The 22,307-nt window shown below is 39.6% G+C and overlaps 1 protein-coding gene across 1 annotated transcript in view; it reads right to left on the bottom strand.

Moving 5' to 3' along the window:
- Window positions 1-18,022, bottom strand: part of Cntnap2 (contactin associated protein 2) — a 1,432,736-nt gene extending 1,414,714 nt beyond the window's left edge. Inside the window, exons 1-2 of the mRNA XM_059257035.1 lie at window positions 18,016-18,022; window positions 17,362-17,472 (exon numbers count right to left, since the gene is read on the bottom strand). Of these exons, the coding sequence (XP_059113018.1) occupies window positions 17,362-17,472; window positions 18,016-18,022 (118 nt within the window). The remainder of the gene's footprint in view (window positions 1-17,361; window positions 17,473-18,015) is intronic.
- Window positions 18,023-22,307: the final 4,285 nt, after the last annotated feature.

The raw sequence follows: 22,307 nt of genomic DNA, 5'->3' as shown, positions 1-22,307 counted from the left end.
CCTCTCTCTTTTTCATACCTGACACCTTGATGTTGCCTTGCAAGCAAACATCTGTTTTTGTTCAAAATAAAAATATTTAGCTTTCGGTTTCATTTTACAAATTGTGGAAAATTTGAAGAAATTCTAATTGGAAACTTAAGGCAATTTGTGAGTCTCTGATCTTGCCCATAGAAAGATATTTTCAAGGACTGGGACTGTTTTAGTGGCACAGAGCTGAGCCATCATGCATATGGACCAGGATTCAATTCACTCTCCCACAAAGAAAAGAAAGTCATTTTCCAGCACTGGATAAGTCTTAAACTGCTGAAGAGATGGTGCAGGCCTCAAGAACACACTGCTTTTGGAGGAGAAACAAAAACTGGTTCCTAGCACCCATGCTAGGGGGCTCACAGTTTCTGCAATTTCAGTTCCAGAGAATGCAACACCCTCTCCTGGCCTCTGTGGGAACCTTCACTGATGTGCTTATCCCCATATACATATACATGATTGAAAATCTATCTATCTAGATCTGTCTCTCTATATCTATCTATAATCAGAAAAGAGCTGGAGATGTACGCACACACATAGTAAATAAAAGAAGGGATGGATTAGTGATTATATCCTATGCACACACACATAATTAAATGTATATATTTATATATTTATTTACCACATAGATGTGGTTAAAAAAAAGAGTTTAAAGGATGACCAAATGAATCTCTACCTAACATTTGGTATATAGATGTGTTGGGAACAAACTCTGCGATTAATGGTAATGACACAGTGGTGCATTTTTCTTACCAAGTTCTTCTCATCTCACACTAGACATAGAATCAGGTGGCAGCATGTGTGGGAGGCCTCAGATACCCTCTGTTTTGTGCTTGAGTATTTTTCCTGTTATTCACTTCCTTTCACTTTGAACTGACTTACTGCTTTCCCTCTATGTGTGTTTTGAATATTAAGACTTAGTGACTTCAAATATATTGCTTCTGTCAGATGCTAGCACACTGGTGCTGCACATCAGTAGTTTTCTCCAGTGCTTTTCTGAGAGACAGGATGCTGGCCTCATTGTTTTGCTCCCACTTTTGCTGTTCCCAGGGACATAATATTTTGAGCAGTTATGTCTCTCTGTCTATGACTTCACATCAGTGTAAGTGCAGAGGTAAGGTTGAAGGACTCCAGCATTTTCTAGAAGTTCAATATAAAAAAAAAATCAAAGGCTGCAACTTGAAAGAAGATAGCACTACTCATGAACAGGTAAAACATTGTATTTTACTTTCTGATTATTTAAAATAAGAGCACAAAGAACCACAGAGTCATTCTGAATGAAAATCTAGTCGGTGTCTATTTTTCAGGAATAAAGTAAAGAAGTGTGTCGTTCTGTTCTAAAACAAAGAGGATCTTCTGTATTTTCTACAGACCACTCTGATATAATTATGGTCTCTCTGAAGCAAAGCTCTGACATGGACAGAGAGCCATGTGGGTATGTGCAGAACAGAAAGGTGGTGATCTATTTGGATATCAGATGACTTCATTTTAAATGTTTACATCTGCTTCCTTTTTTTCTTCTGTCCACAAAAGAGGACAATTTCACTTTTTAAACCTTTATATGGTTTGTACAAAGTTTATGTGAAATAGTGTCCACATGCAAACCCTTATTTTGGTACTTAAGTGTGTAGGAATTCACGACAGCCTCCCAGGTTGGATGCATGGGAATGCATGAAGCACAGGGTGTTACCTGCCAGCTCCTAGGGTCAGGTGAACAAATTTGTATGGCAATACTGTATAAAAAGTTCTAGCATAGCAAACAAAACTAACTATGCCATGCATGCCATGCCTTAAATTGATGAAGTGCCTTTTCTAGTCATTGGTGATAACTTTTGGAGGGGATAGAGACTTGAAAATGCAGGTGCTATAAGAAGGTTGACTTACCTAAAAGGCAATCCTGGCTGCAGTAGGAAACACTTAGGGCTGAATAGAGAGGACTAAGACAAAGTTACAGACTGGGAAGGCACAATGGTGATATCTTCTGGTTTTCTGGCCTTCTTTGGACCTTTCTCCAACCTTTACTCCCATCCGCTGTGGGGTATTTTTGTTTTCTTTCTATCTTCCTTTTGATAGTGGACCTTTAATTGTCTTAATGTGACTTCTATGTGCTCTTATAGGTGTACAGAACCTTATGAAAATGAAAAAGGGAGAGTTCCTTATCCTCACTAGTCCTCTCCCACCCATGGAAAACTGTTTATCGCAGCAGCACATGGCTCAGCTTCCACTCTAGTAAAGGCAGGGGAGGGGAGTAAACTACGCCTTTATTATCTCAACAGTAAATCCAATAAAGCTTCCCAAGGATTCAAAGCAAAATGTTGAAAGGAAAAAGAAAAGAGCAAATAAAAGACAATTGCTCACTTAAATATGAATGTGACAAAAATTCATCTGGAGAAAAACCTACAAAATATGTCTCATTCATATGTTTGTTTAGACACATGCTGTCTAATACTAACTAACCAACTAACCTACCCTGGAGGTGGGACAGTCCCCCTGGCTGCAGGTGCTGAGACAACATTTCAATTCAGAAAGGACCATGCACTCAAAGAGCACTGTCCGTTAGTTTTAAAGGGGAAAACAGCAACATAGTAAAGTTTAGAAGGTCCTGAAAATAAAACAAAGCAAAATGAAGACACACAACACAGATGCCAAGAAAAAACAGAAAACAAAGTGGCTCTTGAGTGAAAAGCTTGGCAATGGGGTTTCCTCATTCTGTGTTTACATATTATTGTTAAAGAGGAAAGCATAATAAACATGAGCTGTCGGACATGTCAAACTTTGTCATCTGTAGTATTTCTACCAAACACACACACACACACACACACACACACACACACACACACACGAGTCTTGATTTTAAAACAAGATGACTAAACAATACTCATTTTAGAGTAGAGTAGAAGCTAACCAAGGGTGGAATGCTTTGAATTGCTAGTGAAAGCAGTTTAAGAAATGGTTCTAGAAGACATGGACATGGAAGAGAGAATAGGCCTTGCTTTTCTCCACTCTCTATTTTTAAAATTCTTTCATCAGAAAATGTCTACAAAAAGGCATTAGTTTGCTAAAGGCATTGAACAGACTTTGTTAGTTCTAGTCAGCATGAGTTAAGCAGTTTGCCAATAGAAGCATTAATTGACGAAATCCTCACAGTTGTCTTGATAAATGAAACACGGAACATGAACACAAAACATGAAACTTTCTTTAATTGGGGAGAATATTTGTCGAAGAATGGAGACGCTCATTTAGCAGATAGAAATTGTAATGTTAGGGATTGACTACCCACCCAACTCCTCTCATGTTACCTTGTTTACTCCTTCATAAATTTACGACCTCTTTAAAAAATTTATTGTTGTTACATATATTTATACAAAGGTATATAAATACAAATGCAACCTGCTTAGTCCTTTTAGTGTTGCTTGTATGTACATGATTTTAGGGTTGGCCACTTGGTACTGGAAAACAAATAGGGATCTCATCCCTGAGGAAGACTAATTCTCCTTCTCTTAGGAATCATTAGGTGCTTGTAGTTCTTTGTCTACGGATTGAGCCCCTTGAGATTTCCCTCTTTCATGGTAACATGTTGGTCACCGTTGTCAGTGTTCAGGTCTTTTTTTTTTATAGGCAGCCATATTGTTTTAGTATCAGGATATCCTTTGCTTCTCATTTCTAGAAGACACATTCCAACAGCAGACTCCCTGGCCCTTTGACTCTTAGAAGCTTTCCACCACTTCTTCCATGATGTGCCCTGAGCCTTAGGTGTAGGAGTTGTGTTGTAGATGTATCCATTGTGTCTAGACTCCCCACAATCAATTGTTCTCTTTATTTTGGACAGTTACAGTGTTCTGTGGTGGGTTTCATCTGCCACAAAGAGCAGATTCTCTGATAAAGGGTGAGAGCTACCCAGATGTGGGTGTAGGGCTAAGTGTTTAGAAGTCAGTTAGGAATAATTCTTGTCTAACAAAGTGGCAGTAGTAGTTTCTCCTCTAAGACCCATTACGTCATTGGCCCCAGGGAGTTCACTAAGTTTCCAGTAGAGTAAAGGATGTCTCCTCTGTTGAATGGGCCTTAAGTCCAATTAAATGGCTGTTGCTGACAACCAAGATATGAGCTACTATTGTATCTTTAGGAGTACCTTGCAGGGATGGTTATTGCTGTGGTTCATATGTATAGTTCATTGTTTCTTCTCTTTAGCAGCTTGTCATTGTATCTTTTGTCACTGTGAAAGGTAGTTCTTAGAGAGGAGATTTTCAGGTCAGATTCAGATGGAATCTTTCTGTCTGAAAAAAGACTTCAGGGAAAATTGACGGAACTAGAAAGAATCATCCTGAGAGAGGTAACCCAGACCCAGAAAGACAAACATGATATGTACTCACTTATAAGTGGACATTAACTGTAAATTAAAGGATAAACATGCTACAATCCACAGACCCAGTGAGGCTAGGTAACATGGAGGGCCCAAGGAGTGGGGGGTGGCAGGGAACACATGGATCTCCCTGGGAAGGAGAAATAGAAGAAATCACATTGGTGGACTGGGAGCAGGCGGAAATGGGAACATGAGGGATTGGGCTGTAGTGGACCTTGACAGAGTACTGAAAGAGATGACTGGAAAAGGGGGTCACTTTAGGGTCAGTTAGAAAGCTGGAACAAGGGAAATTCCCAGAAATTTACAATGATAACCTGTTGCTAGAGTTTTCCTGCCTGGCCCACGGTCAGGGCAAATCTCTCTCACCTGCCAGTCCCACAGCCGCACTCAGACCCGACCAAGTAAACACAGAGACTTATATTGCTTACAAACTGTATGGCCGTGGCAGGCTTCTTGCTAACTGTTCTTATATCTTAAATTAATCCATTTCCATTAATCTATACCTTGCCACATGGTTCGTGGCTTACCGGGACCTTCCCACGTGGCTTGTCATGGTGGCGGCTGGCAGTGTCCCCCCCAGCCTTCCACTTCCCAGAATTCTTCTCCTTGTCCCGCCTATACTTCCTGCCTAGCCAATGGCCAATCAGTGATTTATTTACTGACCAATCAGCAACACACTTGACATACAGACCATCCCACAGCACTTCCCCTTTTCTTTTCTTAAAAAGGAAGGTTTTAACCTTTACATATCTCCAAAGTCAGCTTGGTATATTTGGGAATTTGGGCGTAGTTTCTCTTACTACTTCCTGCTGGAGGGGGGCGCTGTATCTTATGGGGATACAAAGAAAATTTTAGGATTATGGAATAGTCCTTGAGTGTATGTCGTCTGAGCCAGTTGCCTTGAAACCATTCTGGATGTTGGATCATCTGGGCCATGGTGTCATCGGAGATCTTTCAGGGGGTCTTGGCTGGTCAAACCTGATGTATCTTAATCTTGAACAAATCCATAGCCTCTGGCTTTCTGTGGGAACAAAAGCAGAGACTCCTTTCCAAAGTAACATATCCTTATATCCAAATTTTGAAGTCAAGATATCTTTAAAATATGTATATTGGTTTAACTCAACAGCTTTTACAATCAAATGTTTTTCTGCAGTTAAAAATCCCAGAGACAACACAATCCAGATTCTCTGTGTAATATCCATTTTTACGTGGCTTATTTTTTATACTACCTTTACTGTCTCTTTAATGACTTTATTTTTTAAAACTATGTATTTGTTTCTATAACTCTATATATCACCTTTTTTGTCTCTTTCAAGCCTACGTATCTTTTACACACATTGTAAACTATTACATCTGAATCTGTCTTATTGTGAATCTCTTGCCTTAAACTGCAGCAGCTGTGGCTGCTGGCTCCGCCCACCTCAGCTTCCCAACATGGCTACGTTTACCACCAGCTCTGGGAGCTATCGTGGGTCTATTCTTTTATCCAAGCAGCATGTAGCCCAAAAACCTCTTTTTTTGTTTTGTACTGTCAAAGTCTAAATCCACCATGCAGCTTAATGTGCCACTTGCAGAGGCCTGATTCCTGCCATACTGCAGGTTGAGCACGCACGCCAGGAACCCACCAGTAGCTGAAACCAGCAGCTGCCGCTCATTTGAGAGAGACAATTAGGAAGCTGTTTTTAGCTCCGTTTTAGAATCTTTTTTTTCAGTTTTTAGGTGGAAACTCTTGCCAACACGTTGGACGCCATTTGTTGCTAGAGTTTTCCTGCCTGGCCCACGGTCAGGGCAAATCTCTCTCACCTGCCAGTCCCACAGCCACACTCAGACCCGACCAAGTAAACACAGAGACTTATATTGCTTACAAACTGTATGGCCGTGGCAGGCTTCTTGCTAACTGTTCTTATATCTTAAATTAATCCATTTCCATTAATCTATACCTTGCCACATGGTTCGTGGCTTACCGGGACCTTCCCACGTGGCTTGTCATGGTGGCGGCTGGCAGTGTCCCCCCCAGCCTTCCACTTCCCAGAATTCTTCTCCTTGTCCCGCCTATACTTCCTGCCTAGCCAATGGCCAATCAGTGATTTATTTACTGACCAATCAGCAACACACTTGACATACAGACCATCCCACAGCAATAACCCCAGCTAAGACTCCTAGCAATAGTGGATATATAGCTTGAACTTGTCATCTCCTGTGATCATGGGATTGGCACACCAGTCCAGCCACATAACCTGATGACCTCTTACCTATAGTCTTTCCTGCCTAGGATGTGCTGGGGTAAGGGTGGCACAGCTATTGGGGAAGTGGCCAACCAATGACTGGTCCAGGCTGAGACCCATGTTATGAGAGTGAGCCCACCTCTGACACTGCCTGGAGAGCCAGGACTCAGAGGCTGGTTGGTCCAGAGGCCTAGGATAGAACCAAAAACAATTGGAAGAAAAAAAATGTCAATGTAATGATGCCTAATGATATTCTGCTATACTTATAAATTGGTGCCTAGCCCAATAGTCATCAGAGAGGCTTCATCCAGCAACTGATGGGAACAGATACAGAGACCCACAGTCAAACATTAGACTGAGCTTGGGGAATCCTGATGAAGAGAGAGAGGAAGGCTTGTAGGTAACAGAGAGTTCAAGGACATCACAAGAAAACCCACAGAATCAACCAACCTAATCTCATAGGAGCTCACAGAGAATGAAATGACAACCAGGGATCCTGCATGGGATTGACCTAGTTATGTAGCTTGGTCTTCTTATGGGACTCCTAACACTGGGTGCAAGGGATTTCTCTGACTCTTTTACTGGCATTCAGGACCTTATTCCTCATACTGGGTTGCCTTGTTCAGCCTTAATACAAGGCAAGGTGCTTAGTCTTACTACAACTTGAAATGCCATGTTTTGTTGATATCTATGGGAGGTCTGCCCTTTTCTGAATAGAGATAGAGATAGAGTGGATGGGGGTAGGGATGCAGAGAGCAAGTAGTTGGGGAGGGACTGCGAGGAGGGGAGGGAGGGGAAACTGTGCTCAGGATATAAGATAAATATGTAAATACATTAACAAAACAAGGAAAAAAAGCCTTCAAGAAACATTATTTTATAATTACCTAAAATTATATATTATACAGATAAGCATTTATGTATAGAAATAAATATAGCTTAAATGAAGTTATGCCATTTGGAATTACAATGATTCCTCCAAGAACATTAGAGCATCTAGCAAAACCACAAGCACCGGGAGTGTAAAACTTGTTTTCAAGGTGTTTGTCAGGCGAGTGCAAGAGACTCCAGAGCAATACAAGCAATGAATTGTTCCCTTGGTTGCTTCCTAGAGGTTGAAGTTAAGGCCCTATTTCTGAAAACACCATGCACTTTGGCCAGTGTGGTTCTTCAAGCTACAGCCTTTTCAAACTAGTGGAGCATTTAGGACCATTCAACATGAGCTTCTCATATCCTGGCAGAAATATCTTGAACTTTCTGGTCTCTGTGTCCTGGTAGTCTGCTTTGCAGAAACTGGACACAGATAGACCAGTCAGAGTGATATACAAAGATGTCCTGTTACCCCAAAGCCTGATCAAGTTGAAGGTCTTATATATGCTTTGCTCACTCAGCATATGTTACAGAGTCACCATTACTACTCTTTTGGTTCCTGTTCATAACCATAAAACTATTTGTAGAATGCTAATACCAGGTTTCACATGCTGATTGTTCTATTTGTTATTTTAGGAATTTTTTAAATGATGATAATTATGTTTGCCATGTTTACTCATTCTTTGTTATAATCTGGATGTCATTTGGTCATGACAGTGACCCAGGTCATAAAATCGTTTGTTAGGAACAAGAAAATATTAGCAAGCACACACAATTTCACAAATCATCCTTACATAGGATCAATGAGCATTTGAATATTCAAAATAGTAGAGCAATATATAAATTAATATAACTGAATATAATTAATATTCAATGTGTTTATTAATTAATTCAGGAAATATTCATTTTAAACCAGCCATACATACAATATTGCATTAAAGTGATTTGAGAATCTGAGAATTCTATTTTAAAATGAATATTTTGACATTGTACAAACAGTCACATAAATTTTTCACTTCCCAAAGTAAGACAACAATAAATACAAAATCTCTTCCTATAGATAAAATTTATAAATAAAAAAAGAATAAAAAGGTAACTTTGAAATCATATAATTTTCACATATTTTGGAACAGATGAGAAGGGAAAATGCAATTTGTCAAAATGCCATTGGGTGAAAATTTTCATATAAATAACTAGATATTTTCTTGACAGAGTGGGAGTTACAGGCCAAACCATCAGGCACCTTGCCCAGGGAGGGCAGACATAGGAATTACAGGAAAATTTGGCTACAGGGAGTAAATGTTCATACATGAAAGAATCTGGCAGGACTTTTACTCAGTTTCTCATTTCAGAAGTAATTTGGCAACTGAACAAAGGTGAAATGTGTCTAACGCTATCTCCTCGTGTAAAATAAGGATCTAAGTCCATATTGATATATCTGTGAGATGCATTTATTAAATTATTTCAATGTCAGCAAGTATTTAAATACAATTTTTTGCTAATTCAGTGTGAAGTTATCACATTACGTACTATATCCTAAACTTAAACGGGCCAGAAAAAAAAAAAAAAGAATTCTTTTCAGTTTTGAGCTTAAAGTAAAATTGCAAAGCACAATATTATGCCTGAGAATTCATGAGATGGCACCGATTTAGATAATGAACTATGGTGTGATTTATGTACAATAATGGAAAGATCACAGCCCTTAGACTTTCAAAGATAGCAGCAGTGATGCACACCATAACACAGTGGTCCTCAGTCACTTACAGATGTGCTTAGTGCCAAATATTCAAGTATCTATAATTTGCTACAAAAATAGGAAAATAGATATTTCCTAAAAATAATTTACAAAAAAATTCATCCAGTTATATTTCTCCAATTAATGCATTTACTTTGATAAACTCCAAATCATCACACCAATTATTAAAGAACATGTATAGCCAATTTTTTCAGTCATTATAGTAAACTCTGGAAATGTGATTATATGTCTACAGAAATTAAGTATACCCCATGTAAAGCCTTGCTGTGTGTACATTTTTTAATTGAAAGTTATAGAAAAATCCTCCAAAGCAAAAGTGAATTCTACTGTCCCTGAAGATCATTGTGGGATAAGAAGATCCCGATTCTCCAGAAAAGAACCAGGTAAAATAGTTTTAGTCCAGATGATCTGATGGACAATATATACATGTACATACATATGTGTGTATATACAACTCTCTGCGTGTGTGTGTGTGTGTGTGTGTGTGTGTGTGTGTGTGTTCACAATCCACATGAGCCTCAGTTAGTTTAGAAAGCAGCTCCATGGGACACAGTGAACATCCCAGTGTAAGCCTCTACAGAGAAAACAAAATCAAGGTACTAAGAGATGATTTGACAGATAACAGCATATACCTCTCTTCCTGACATTCTGATTTCCATTCCTAGCACACACATTGGGTGGCTCACAATTACCTGTAACTCCATTTCAAGGTGACCCATGCCCCATTCTAACCTCTGAAGGCACCGAAATCATATGTACAAACCCATACACAGATACACACACACACACACACACACATTTGTTTTAAATCTTAAGATAAAACAAGGCATTGAAACACTGGTATAATAAATATGTCTCTGTGGGAGAAAATTAGCAATATTATTGGCAAGTCAAAAAGAAAGATCTCAACCAAATATGAATCATTGACTGATTAATACACTTCCTAATTCTATGACCTTAAACAATTATTAGTGATGCAAATATTTCATGCATTACAATCTTACTTTTGAAAATTTCCCAGTGATGACAAAGTGCTAATTTGAGAATAAAGTAATCAAAAGGAGGTCTGGGGACATAGCCCAGTGATGCAGAACTTGTTTCAAATGTACCTTAAGTTCAATCCTCAGTACTTGGGGAAAAATGAGAAAGCATAAGTTAAAATTTACAATAAGAATTAGTTGGTTGCTCTCAGCTGGAAAGCTGAATACAAGAGTAAAGATTTCAACACAACTCATTCAGCTTGGAAGAAAATAGGTTGGCCTCTATTACTTTCTATAATATCTAAAAATGCTTATTTTTTCTTGAGGATAATAGCATTAATAGATATACATTCCTATAAGCTCATATTTTCTGAAAAATCAAATTGAAATGACATTAATATAATAACAAGATAATTTGTGTATTGCTGAGATCATTTCTTTCATCAGAATTGAAATAAGTGAAAAGGATATTGAAAGAATCTTAAGTTTAATTCATAGTCCAATTATGCAAAAATCATTAAAACTACTTAAATTTTAAATTATATTTACGTTCTGGCAATAACTTCTCAGGGAGGCATTTTTGTTGCAGTGATGTGTACTCCATTCACTCATTGACTTAAAAATTATTATTTATTGTATTGTTCTTAATAGCTGGGGGAAATTGCTGGGAAAAAGACTAATATTTCCATGCACCACTAGTGTGTGTAGATTATTCTTTATAATCATCACAACAGCTCTGCCAATCAATATAAGTGACTCAATTTTAAAACATGTGCGATCAGACCTTCATGATTATCCCATAGCAATCACAGATTGTACTCGGTTTCAAAAGTTTCTGGTTTAGACGATAAATTATATAACAATCACAGAAATCAGTGAACTGAACTGTAGGGGATTTGTGCAATTTACCAATACCATGTTCCATCCATGGTTGGTTTGAACCACCCTCTTGCTACTGCTCAGCTGCGTTCAGAGAAGGCAATAGTAGGTATATTCTGAAGGACACATTAATGATGAAGCATAGCTAGCCAAAATAGAAATCTCAAATAGCTTAAAATTCTGCATTAAAAAATCAGTTTTTTGAATTTTCTGCTTCAAAGATTCTACTCTGAAATGGCCAACAGTGAAGTTGAGCAATGAATTCTTACTAAATTTCCTCCTCCTCCAGATCGAACTCTCCTCTCACCCACCCCCTTTGCAGACCACCTATTGTAGCCTCCCCTCTTCTTTGTTCCCATCTCCAGTTGATCTCACAGATCTTTTACTCCAACCTTCATGCCCACTCACCCTCTTATTCTAGCCTCCAACTCCAGGAGGCATTCTCTGTAGGCACACCAACAAAACCTGCCAGACAAGCAAGTAGGGCAGCAAAACAGGTAGGAAGGCCTCAGCTCTGCACCCCTTCTCCTTCTCTTCCACTCATTGCTCCAATCTCATCCCAAGCTCTGTAACAGACTACCTGTTGTAGCCTCTTCTCACTTTCTGCCCCCATTTCCAGAGTTCCCCCAGTGTAACATCCTGGTTTCCTCCTTCCTGTTGGACCCCTCGAAGCATAATTATATCGTATCCTTATTCCTTAGATTAGCTAGAAATACATTTTACCTGGAGTCCCGGTGGCAACACCTATCTGGATCCCAGAAGAATTTCCTACCAAGCAACACACTGGATTCTCTTAAGAACCAAAAAAGACAACAGAGACCAAGGAACCAAATACCCACCCAGCAAAGACCAGATCAGATATCAGCACCTAGAAATACAATCTTAAAACCAGATGCTTAGACACCAGCATAAAAACACAAGCAATTGCAGCCAAGACAATGTGTCTCCTATAGAGCCTAGCTATCCTACCACAGCAGGCCCTGAATATTCCAGCATGGCTGAAGCACAAGAAAAAGACCTTAAGACAGCCTTCATGAATATGACAAAGGTCCTTAAAGAGGAAACTAATAATTCCTTTAAAGAAATCTATGACAAGACAAACAATGGAAGGAAATGAATGAAACAGTTCAAGACCTTAAAGTAGGTTTTATTCTATTATGATTGTTAGTTCCCACTTGCAGCAGCCTTCCTCTGCCACCAAGGAGGTTACACTATCACCTGCCATCAGGTGCCTTTCCACCTTTAGCTACGGGACAGGCTCTCCCTTTAAAAGTGTTTGCCGCTGGGTAGTAGAGGTGCACACCTTTAATCCCAGCACTCAGGAGGCAGAGCTAGGAGGATCTCTATGAGTTCAAGGCCAGCCTGGGCTACAGAGTGAGTTCCAGGAAGGGCACAAAGCTATACAGAGAAATGTTGTCTCGAAAAAAATCGAAAAACCAAAATAAATAAATAGATAGATGATAGATAGATAGATAGATAGATAGATAGATAGATAGATAGATAGATAGATAAAGTACATAAATAAAGTGTTTGCCAGGTTATACTTTGCTTTGCATCTAATATTCACATATGAGTGAGTACATACCACATCTATCTTTCTGGGTCTGGGTTACCTCACTTAGGATGATTGTTTCTAGTTCCATCCATTTGCCTATATGTTTCATGATGATATTGTTTTTTACTGCTGCGTAATACTCCATTGTGTTAACATACCACATTTTCTCTATCCATTCTTCAGTCGAGGGGCATCTAGGTTGTTTCTAAGTTCTGGCTATTATGAATAATGCTGCTATGAACATAGTTGAGCAAATGTCCTTGTGGTGTGGTTGGGCATCTTTTGGGTATATGCCTAAGAGTGGTATTGCTGGGTCTTGAGGTAGGTTGATTCTCAATTTTCTGAGATAACAACATACTGATTTCCAGAGTGGCTGTATGTAATTGCATTCTCACCAATAGTGGAGGAGTGTTCCCCTTGTTCCGCATCCTCTTCAACATAGACTATCATCAGTGTTTTTGACCTTAGCCATTCTGACAGGTGTAAGTTGGTAGCAGAATTGTTTTGATTTGTATTTCCCTGATAGCTAAGGATGTTGAACACTTCCTTAAATGTCTTTCAGTCATTTGAGATTCTTTTGTTGAGAATTCTCTGTTTATATCTGCACCTCATTTTTTAATTGGATTATTTGATATTTTGATGTCTAGTTTCTTGAGTTCTTCATATATTTTGGATATCAGCCCTCTGTCAGATGTGGGGTTGGTAAAGATCTTTTTCCATCTGTAGGCTGCCTTTCAGGCTTCAATCCACAACCCCAGAGCAGCTATGTAAAGAGGAGGACCCTAAGAGGGACATGCATGGATCTCCCCAAGAAGGGGACATGGTTAAGATCTCTTGGGTAAACTGGGAAGGGGAGCAGAGTGGAGGGGAGGGGCCGGGCAGTGGAAACATGAGAGTTCAAGATGGCTGAGTTGGGGGAGGGACAGAGAGGGAGAGCAGTGAAAGAGGTATCTTGACAGTGAACCATTAAGGGGTGAGGGAGAAATCTGGAGCTAGGGAAATCCCCAGGGAACTCACAAGTAGGTCCCCAAGCTAAGACTCATAGCAATGGTGGAGAGGGTGCTTGAACTAGCCTTGCCCTGTACTCAGATTGGTGACTAACCTAATTGCCATCATAGAACCTACATCCAGTGACTGATGAAAGCTGAAGCAGAGAGCCACAGCAGAGTACTTGACCAAGCTCCTGGAATTCAGATGAAGAGAGGGAGGAGGGATTATGGGAGCAAGGGGGGGGGTCAGAATCATGATGAGAAAAAACACAGAGATAGCTGACCCAAGCTAGTGGGAGCTCATGGACTCTGGACTGACAGATGGGGAGCCTGCATGGGATGACACTAGACCCTCTGAATGTGGGTGATAGTTGTGTGGCTGATGTGTTTGTGGGTCCCCTGGCAATGGGACCAGGTTTTATCCTGGGTACATGAACTGGCTTTTTAGAGCCCATTCCCTATGGAGGGATTCCTTGCTCAGCCTTGATTGTGCAAGGAGCGGGGGAGGGGCTTAGTCCTGCCCCAACTTGGTATGCCAGCCTATGTTGATTACCCAAGGGAGGCCTTAGTTCCCATGAGGCTGGGGTGGAGGTGGGGTGGAGGGAAGGAGGGGAGAGCAGGAGAAGGAGAGGTAAGGGGAACAGGGATTGGTTGTATAAAATGAAGAAAAAAATAAATAAAAAATTAAGAAGTGTTCGCCAGTCACAGTTCCCTCTCTTGCCTCTCTTCTCATTTCTCTTCCTTGTTCTCTGTCTGCCTGTCTGTCTTCCTGCCTGCCTCTCTCATATCCCCACTCCCAGACAGCCTTTCACTCTCTTCCTCCCCTCCCCCAACAAAGCTTTTGCACTAACTCTGTTGCCTTTGGCATGCTTGCTTAGTGGCATGCCTTGGCAGGTGCCCACTTCATCTTTAAAAAATAAATCCATTTAATGATGTGTTATTTTTTTCTTTTTCCTTATTATATTTTGTTCTACTTTGTTATTACCCCTTAGCAGACTGTTTTCTAATGTGAAGCAGAATGGGAGTGGATCCAAGTGGGAGGGGTGTTGGGGAGGATCTAGGGAGAGTAAAAGGAGAGGAAACTGTAACCATGATAAACAATGTGAGAAAAAAAATCTATTTCAATAAAGGGAAAAAAAGGAGAAAAGTATGGGAGCTGTAGAGGTGGACAGATGAGTAAAGCTCTTGCCACACAGGGTGTGAACTCAGATCCCCAGCGTTCACATACAAAGCTGGCCATGAGGCTATTGACTTTAAGCTCACCACTGAGGTGGTAGAGACAGGGGGTCCCTGAAAGCCTCTGGCCAGCTAGCCAATCACCAAGCAACAAGTTCAGTTGAAAGAACTGAAAAAGTACAAAATAAGTAAGGTAGAGAAGACTGAGTGAGACAATGCCAATTTCCCGAGTCCCCAGGATCTCCAGCCCTCACATGTTCCTTTGTTTTCTTCCCACTTCTCACTTTGCTTTGCTTACCTATGGCCACTTGTGCTTTCCTGAGTCATTACCTCACTTCTGAAATCCAACCCTATAGTCAAAAAGAGTTTGAAATAGCATGATGGGAGCTGATGCATTGACAATGGGTCCTTTAAGAAGTGCTGAGGCCATCTATGCAGCTCAGGCTTAGATTGTCACCTGCATGAGAGTGGACTCCCAGTAAAAGAACAAGCTTTGCTCCTCCCTTGTCCTTTGTCTGCTCCTAACACCTTTTGGCATTCAATGGCACAGGGACTCTTTTTTTTTTTTTTTTTTTTTTTTTTTTTTTTTGGTTTTTCGAGACAGGGTTTCTCTGTGTAGCTTTGCGCCTTTCCTGGGACTCACTTGGTAGTCCAGGCTGGCCTCGAACTCACAGAGATCCGCCTGGCTCTGCCTCCCGAGTGCTGGGATTAAAGGCGTGCGCCACCACCGCCCGGCGGCACAGGGACTCTTAATTAGAAGACTAGCACATGCTGGCTCCATGTTCTTAGGCTTCTCAGGCCTAAGAAACATGAGCCAAATAATTTTATTGTCTTAATAAATTCCCTAACCTCAAGTATTCTGTCTTTGCACCATGAAAGCAAATAAAACAACACCTCTAGCCAATCCTTTCTAATAAGATCGCTACAAAAATCAAGAGATGTGTAGAACACATAAGAAAACATTCTGCTGTGAATCATTCAAAGTTGGATTTTATGGTAACATTGGAAAGAGTTACATATGGAATTAATGTTGACTTATAATGATCCAGGGTTAGGAAAGCTTCCATGAGTTAGGCATGAAGAGATAAATCATAACACAGGTCAGTAGACTAAGGTACTATTACAAGCATACCTACACTAAAAGTGGATTTCCACGGGCTTTTATGGAGTCAGAGACATATTTACCATTAAAGATCATATTTTACACATTTTGTTGTGTGTCTGTCCTGATACCAAGGCTGCTCTAGATAGATCTGGACTGTCAAATACAACAATTTGTATCAGTTCTGAAAATGTTTCACAGTCTGTTACCTAGCTGTGTATCCGTGTCTTTATTTGGGTTTTCTATGTATCCCTAAGCATTCAATATCTGAAGTGTATCTGGGAATATAATTTGAATAAGTAAGAATAATTGAAGTTGATGTGTATCAACATAATGCCAAATGGATTTTGTTTACTTCTGTTGCTGTGTAACTAGGCAAGTGACAGCCTGCTGTCTTTCTCTGGAACTACATGAGTCTCTTTCAAGTACGTATACAAATGCATGTCAAGTGATTCTCTCAACTAACAGGACAAAAATACGGCACCAACATTCACAATTATATATATATATATATAAGTAAATAAATATAGATAGATAGATACATAGATACATAGATGTAGACTGATATCTATCTCTGTATCATATCCCTAAGAAGACATTGTAGGAAGCTGCTTAGGTGAAGCTGAATTTAAATGGAAACCTAAGGATGTTGCAGATGTGGGAACTCAGAGGATGCCTGCTGAGAAAATAAAGTGATCCAGTGCATCCCAAACACTAAACCTAAGGTAGGCCTAAGACTAAGCCTGAGGCCAACTGCTACCTGAGATTCGGAATAGGATTGGAATACTCGGGGCTATTGGAACACAGGTGAATTCACCAATATTTCAAGAGTCTGGAAATATACATGCAGAAATACTTTTTATACACTTCTAAAAACAAAACTTCATTCTAAACACTTGGGAAATTCTCATCCTTTTTATCCTATATTTGCAACAGAAACAATGTACATCAATATACATAGAAAAATCAGAATATTTATAATGTATTTTTACTTATATACATAGATACTTATTGGGAGTCATTTAAAAAACAAAAACAAAAACAAAAACAAACAAACAAACAAAAAACATCTGATTTGGTTAAGTACTTTTGGACCAAAAAGTATTTCTTTAAGAAAGAATGTTTGTGTTGTTTTCAACATATTTCCAGAGATGACTTCAAATGTCATACACATTGACTTACCTTGTTTCATTTGGAGCGCATATATATATATATATATATATATATATATATATATATATATGTGTGTGTGTGTGTATACACACACACACACACACACACACACACACACACACACATATATATATGATATTTGTAGGTCATCTAGTAGGCCTGACAATCATGAGTTTACATGATTGGTAATATTGGTTGTGTTAATGCATATGTCAATGCTCACTTACAGGTGTGCCATGTTTCTAATCACAAAGGAATCAAACGTCTCTTACCTCCTCGCTTGTTGATCTTGGCATAGCCAGGTGAATAGCTGCTAGACAGTGAGGAGGAGCTGCTGAAGGACATGTGGTGAAGCCCAGAAATGAGCGGCTCATCACATTTTTCTGGAAAAGGAAGAGACAGAAAAAGCTAAGTAAACTCCAGTTCTTCAGAAAATAACTAGTTTGTGCTTGTTAACTACCAAGGGGATGGCGATGTGGCTAGGCTGTTGAAAGCACTTGCTGATCCTGCAGAGGAGCCAGATTCAATGTCTAGCACTTGCATGGATGGGGTGAGTCACAACCACCTCTAGCTACAGGTTCAGGAAATCTGATGCCCTTTTCTGACCTCCATGGCAGGCACATGCATATGTACGTATACACACACACACACACACACACACACACACACACACACACACATTAAAATAACTAAAATAATTATTTAATATAGTACAGACTTTAAAGTCCACCAAAAAACCCTGACTCCACCAATGATCACAATTTACATATCTCAGTTGTACCCATTATGATAAACTACAGAAACAGTTTAAACCATTGGAATGTAATAGCCTGAAGTAACAGCATTGCTTCAAGAGGATCACAACTCAGATTTGGTCTTTAAGGATCATGGGTAGAATCCAGTTATTTCATGACTAGCTTTTGTACCTGACATCACGTAGAAATGTTCAGAGACAGAAGATGGGAAACAAGGAAAGATGAAGAAGTGAGGTTAGAAAGAAACCTAGTAAAAGTACCCAAAGCAAGAGGCTGGAAGTCGCTAATCAACATGTATTATTTCAGTTGTGCGGGATATGTAAGATCTGGAGGTTAGATGTATCACATTGAGCCTGCAGATGATAATACTGTCTTGGGTACCTAAATATTTGAGATAGAAGGTTATGTGTTAAATGTTCTTACTAATGAAGAAAAGAAATAGCTGATCATAATGAAGAAAAAGAATAATAGCCAGCATGAAAGGATTACTATCTATAAAGTCACCAATCTCTGTCTTGAATCTATCTGTAGTACTATCTACTCATGGCTTTTACAATGCCATTAACTTTTTTTTTTTTTTTAACATCATCTCTTCTTAGCTGTTTCCTCTTGGTTCTTTTCATGTATACTTCTTAATCTCCTAATTGATAAATTTTCCTAGTGTTCAGGACCCATCTCTTTGTTCTCCTCTTAGTCTATCCTCCCTCTGATAGAGTACATCCAGGGCTACATTTGTCCTCTTGGACTGTCCTAACCCCTGACCTCTCACCTCCAGGGCAGCAGACCTAATTCAAGGAGTCAGCAGCAGCAGCTGTGGTCCTAAAACCTGCACAGCCCTCCTACTGACCATCTTGCTGCTTTAATATCTTCTGTCTCCATGAGAGAAAATGGATCCTCACAAAAATGTCACTATGAGTCTGGAGCTACTAAGAAAGGAATTTTTATTTTATAAACTTTATTATTAAAATTATTACAAATAAATAAAAAATTAAATTAAAATTAATCTGACCCAAAGTCTCTACAATTCAATGAATTCCTACAGTTAGAATAGTCATTTGGAACAGAAGCTATGGAGCTTCACATTAAATTTTACACTTTCGGTATTAAATATATTTTATTTTTTTAGACACTATCAAAACAGAAGAAAAATTCATGACAGAATGAAAATTAGAAAACAATTAGCTTTATATCCTCTTTCATAACACCATGCTCATTCAATTCTTCCTCATCCACTCACATATTATCAGTAAGAAAAATCAAAATAAAGCAAAAAAAAAACTACATAAACTATGTGCTCTCTCCAATGTTTAGAATCTAGTTAAAATTACATGTGTCTATGTAAACAAATATACATATGGATCCAGTATAACATGAAGAAAAGAACAAGGAAGGCTATGTATAAATTTTGGCAATCAATATAGAATTATTTACTTTATAGTGTATTTTTGGGAAATAAGACATTTAAAACAAATTTCCCATATCCAAAATTCTTATACCTCTAACCCACTGAAGAATGTAGTTGTACACGTGTTCCATTTTCTCAGAAGTATTGAAGTATCCTTAAGAAAAGTAACAACATTCTAAGTAAAATATCTTCATTTTACTCTCAGGTATGTCTATACTTGATTAGTGAGATATATATGTGAAGGCCTAGAACTTAACTTTACAGGCTCCATCTTAGGGAAAGGGCCACCATCTCAGACCACCTGCTGTCCTCAGTTCCAGGAAGGACCAGAGCAGTATCCTCTTGCAGATATCCTGTCTGTAGTTTATGGCCCTTGAAGATATCTAGATAATCCTGCTGAATAGTCCAGATAATCCTGTTCAGCAGGTTGTGGTTCCCTGCCAAAAGTCTAACTCAATGGTTTCAAATGTGGTTTCGCACCCAAAGTCTAGACCAGTTTCAAAAACTTCACCTTGCCCCTTCTACCCAATCCCAAGTTGCCAATTCATGGCTTGTGGTTTTTCCTATAAAAACCCTCTACACCTGGGCTCGTGACTGCTGCCACATTGCCTTCCATCTGCTGTGCAGTGGCCCAGGTTGAACCTGAATGAAAGGACCCTTATGTGCTTGCATTGGAAACCGGCTCCTTGGTGGTCTCTGGGGGGTTCTCGAAACAAGTACAACAAAATAACCATTCATTGCTCCAGAATCCCTGGTGATTCAACTCCACCAAAATGAATGTTCAAGGCAAAGTCAGAAGATGCTCTGGCATCTGCTAATGATCACATGGAGTGGGGGTTAAAGGCCTCAGAGCCTACAGTGGCTGCCTCACCTTCTTCTCCACCACTGTCTAGACACAATGACTTCTGTCCTCTTCCTTCAGTGCTAGTGCCTCCTGCTAGGAGACTTCACATTTGCTATTCCAAATGTTCCCGGTCTGTGAGATGGCAGAGCTGCCCCCCTGCTGTCTCCTCAGCTCTCTATTCCTGTCCTTCTGTCCTTCCCAGCACTTAGCACCAACAGGCTTTTTATGCATTATATTGCTCAGCTGACTTTCTCTCCTATCAAGTTTGGTGTCCTTATTTGAATGAAGTCATTGATGGATTATTTGAACGTTTGAGTTTTTCTGAAATATTGAGAGTTAAACTACAAGACAATGGAGAACTTCTTTTCAAAAAGATGTTTTTTAATTCCTAAACAAATGCTCACATTACCTAGGGTTTTGTTTAATAAGATGGGGAATCAAACAACATTTTCCTGAATGGTTTTCATATCTCAAGCTTACAAACAGAAAGAAAAAAAAAAAAAACTTTAACAATAGAGAAAATACACTAGTTTTGTTGGGATTTCACTGAAGTGTAGTTAAATCCCTACAGGCACCGAGGAACGAATCGTCATGTACTACTTCACCATTCAAGTGTTTAAAAATTAGAAGTGAAAGTGAGCAAACCTGATCACAACATGTTGTCTTGTTTTTCTTAGTTATTCTCGAAGTTCCTCTGGGAACTCTGACAGGTGTGTATGATTAAATTCCCCAGAAAATTTAATGTAAAGATTGAAAAGATGAACATAAAATATGTGTTAAAAGAGATGAGTTCATAGTCTACACTAAATGAGCAGATTTTATGTTTATGGTTACAATATATTATTAAATTTAGCCGTGAGAAGGCAGAGATGCATTTTTTTTTTCTAGTTTTTAATTCTTTGACTCTAATTTTAAATCGGTTTTGGCACAGTTCCTGCATCTAACCTGGAAGTGTTCCTCCTGATGATCTCCTCATGTGGAAAATGTGCTAAAATCCATGCCGTGTCAGTGCGTGCCTTTAAACAGGGGTTAGGCAGGGTGCTGTGGCAAGCATGGCAGAGTCGCCGGAGAGGAAGAGGCAATGTTTTCCCCTAAGAGTGCTAAGTCACCTTGACAAGAATTAGATCAATAACCACATGGTGTTGATGATTAACACTGAGGAAGAGGGAGGGTCAAGGGCTCAATGTGGGTGGGGGAGGGGCAGCTGCTGTTCTAGGATGTTTTGTCAAGGAAAATCTCTTCGATAAAGAAAGAGCAGAGAGGGAGAACATGGTAATAGGAATAGGAAACCATGGTAAATGAAGACCACACGAGAATAGGAAGAAGCAAAGTGCTAGAGAGGCCCACAGAAATCCACAAAGATACCCCCACAACAGACTGCTGGCAATGGTCGAGAGACAGCCCGAACTGACCTACTCTGGTGATGGGATGGCCAAACACCCTAATTGTCGAGCTAGAAACCTCATCCAACTACTGAGGGATCTGGATGCAGAGATCCATGACTAGGCCCCAGGTGGATCTCTGGGAGTTCAATTAGCGAGAAAGAGGAGGGTTTATATGAGCGAGAATTGTTGAGACCAAGGTTGGATAAAGCATAGGAACAAATAGTCAAATGAATGGAAACACTCTGAATGAGTGAGACAGTTGGTTGGCTTGATCTGTTTGGGAGACATCCAGGCAGTGGGACCGGGTCCTGTGCTCACTGCATGAGTTGGCTGTTTGAAACCTGGGGCATATGCAGGGTTGCTTGGCTTGGCCTGGCCTGGGAGGAGGGGACTGCACCTGCCTGGACTGAGTCTACCAGTCTGCGGGGGAGGCTATGCTTTGGAGGAGGTGGGAATGTGGGTGGGCTGGGGGGAAGGTGAGGGGGACGGAAAGGGGGGAGAACAAAGGAATCTGTGGCTGATATGTAGAACTGAATTGTATTACAAAAAAAAAAAAAAAGAAAGAAAGAAACATCAGAGTATTTATTGATCAGGAGATGAGAAGTTGAGGCATAGAAAAATCAACAGAACTATGCTGGAAGGATCTTTTCTAGTCTAAGCTTCATATAACTGACAGCAGTAAATGATAGGTTTCTTGAAAGAAAGTATTTAATAACTTAATATATATTTACATTGACAAAAATAAAATGATGTCTATAATAATCCCTTAATGATCTCTTAGCTAATGCAATTAAAATAAAAAAGTATACTTTTAAAGTCTAAAAAACTG

Source organism: Peromyscus eremicus, chromosome 3, assembly GCF_949786415.1.
Source record: "Peromyscus eremicus chromosome 3, PerEre_H2_v1, whole genome shotgun sequence".
Lineage (NCBI taxonomy): Eukaryota > Metazoa > Chordata > Mammalia > Rodentia > Cricetidae > Peromyscus > Peromyscus eremicus.
Note: the sequence above shows the minus strand (reverse complement) of the source record. Positions and strands in the feature narration are given on the sequence as shown.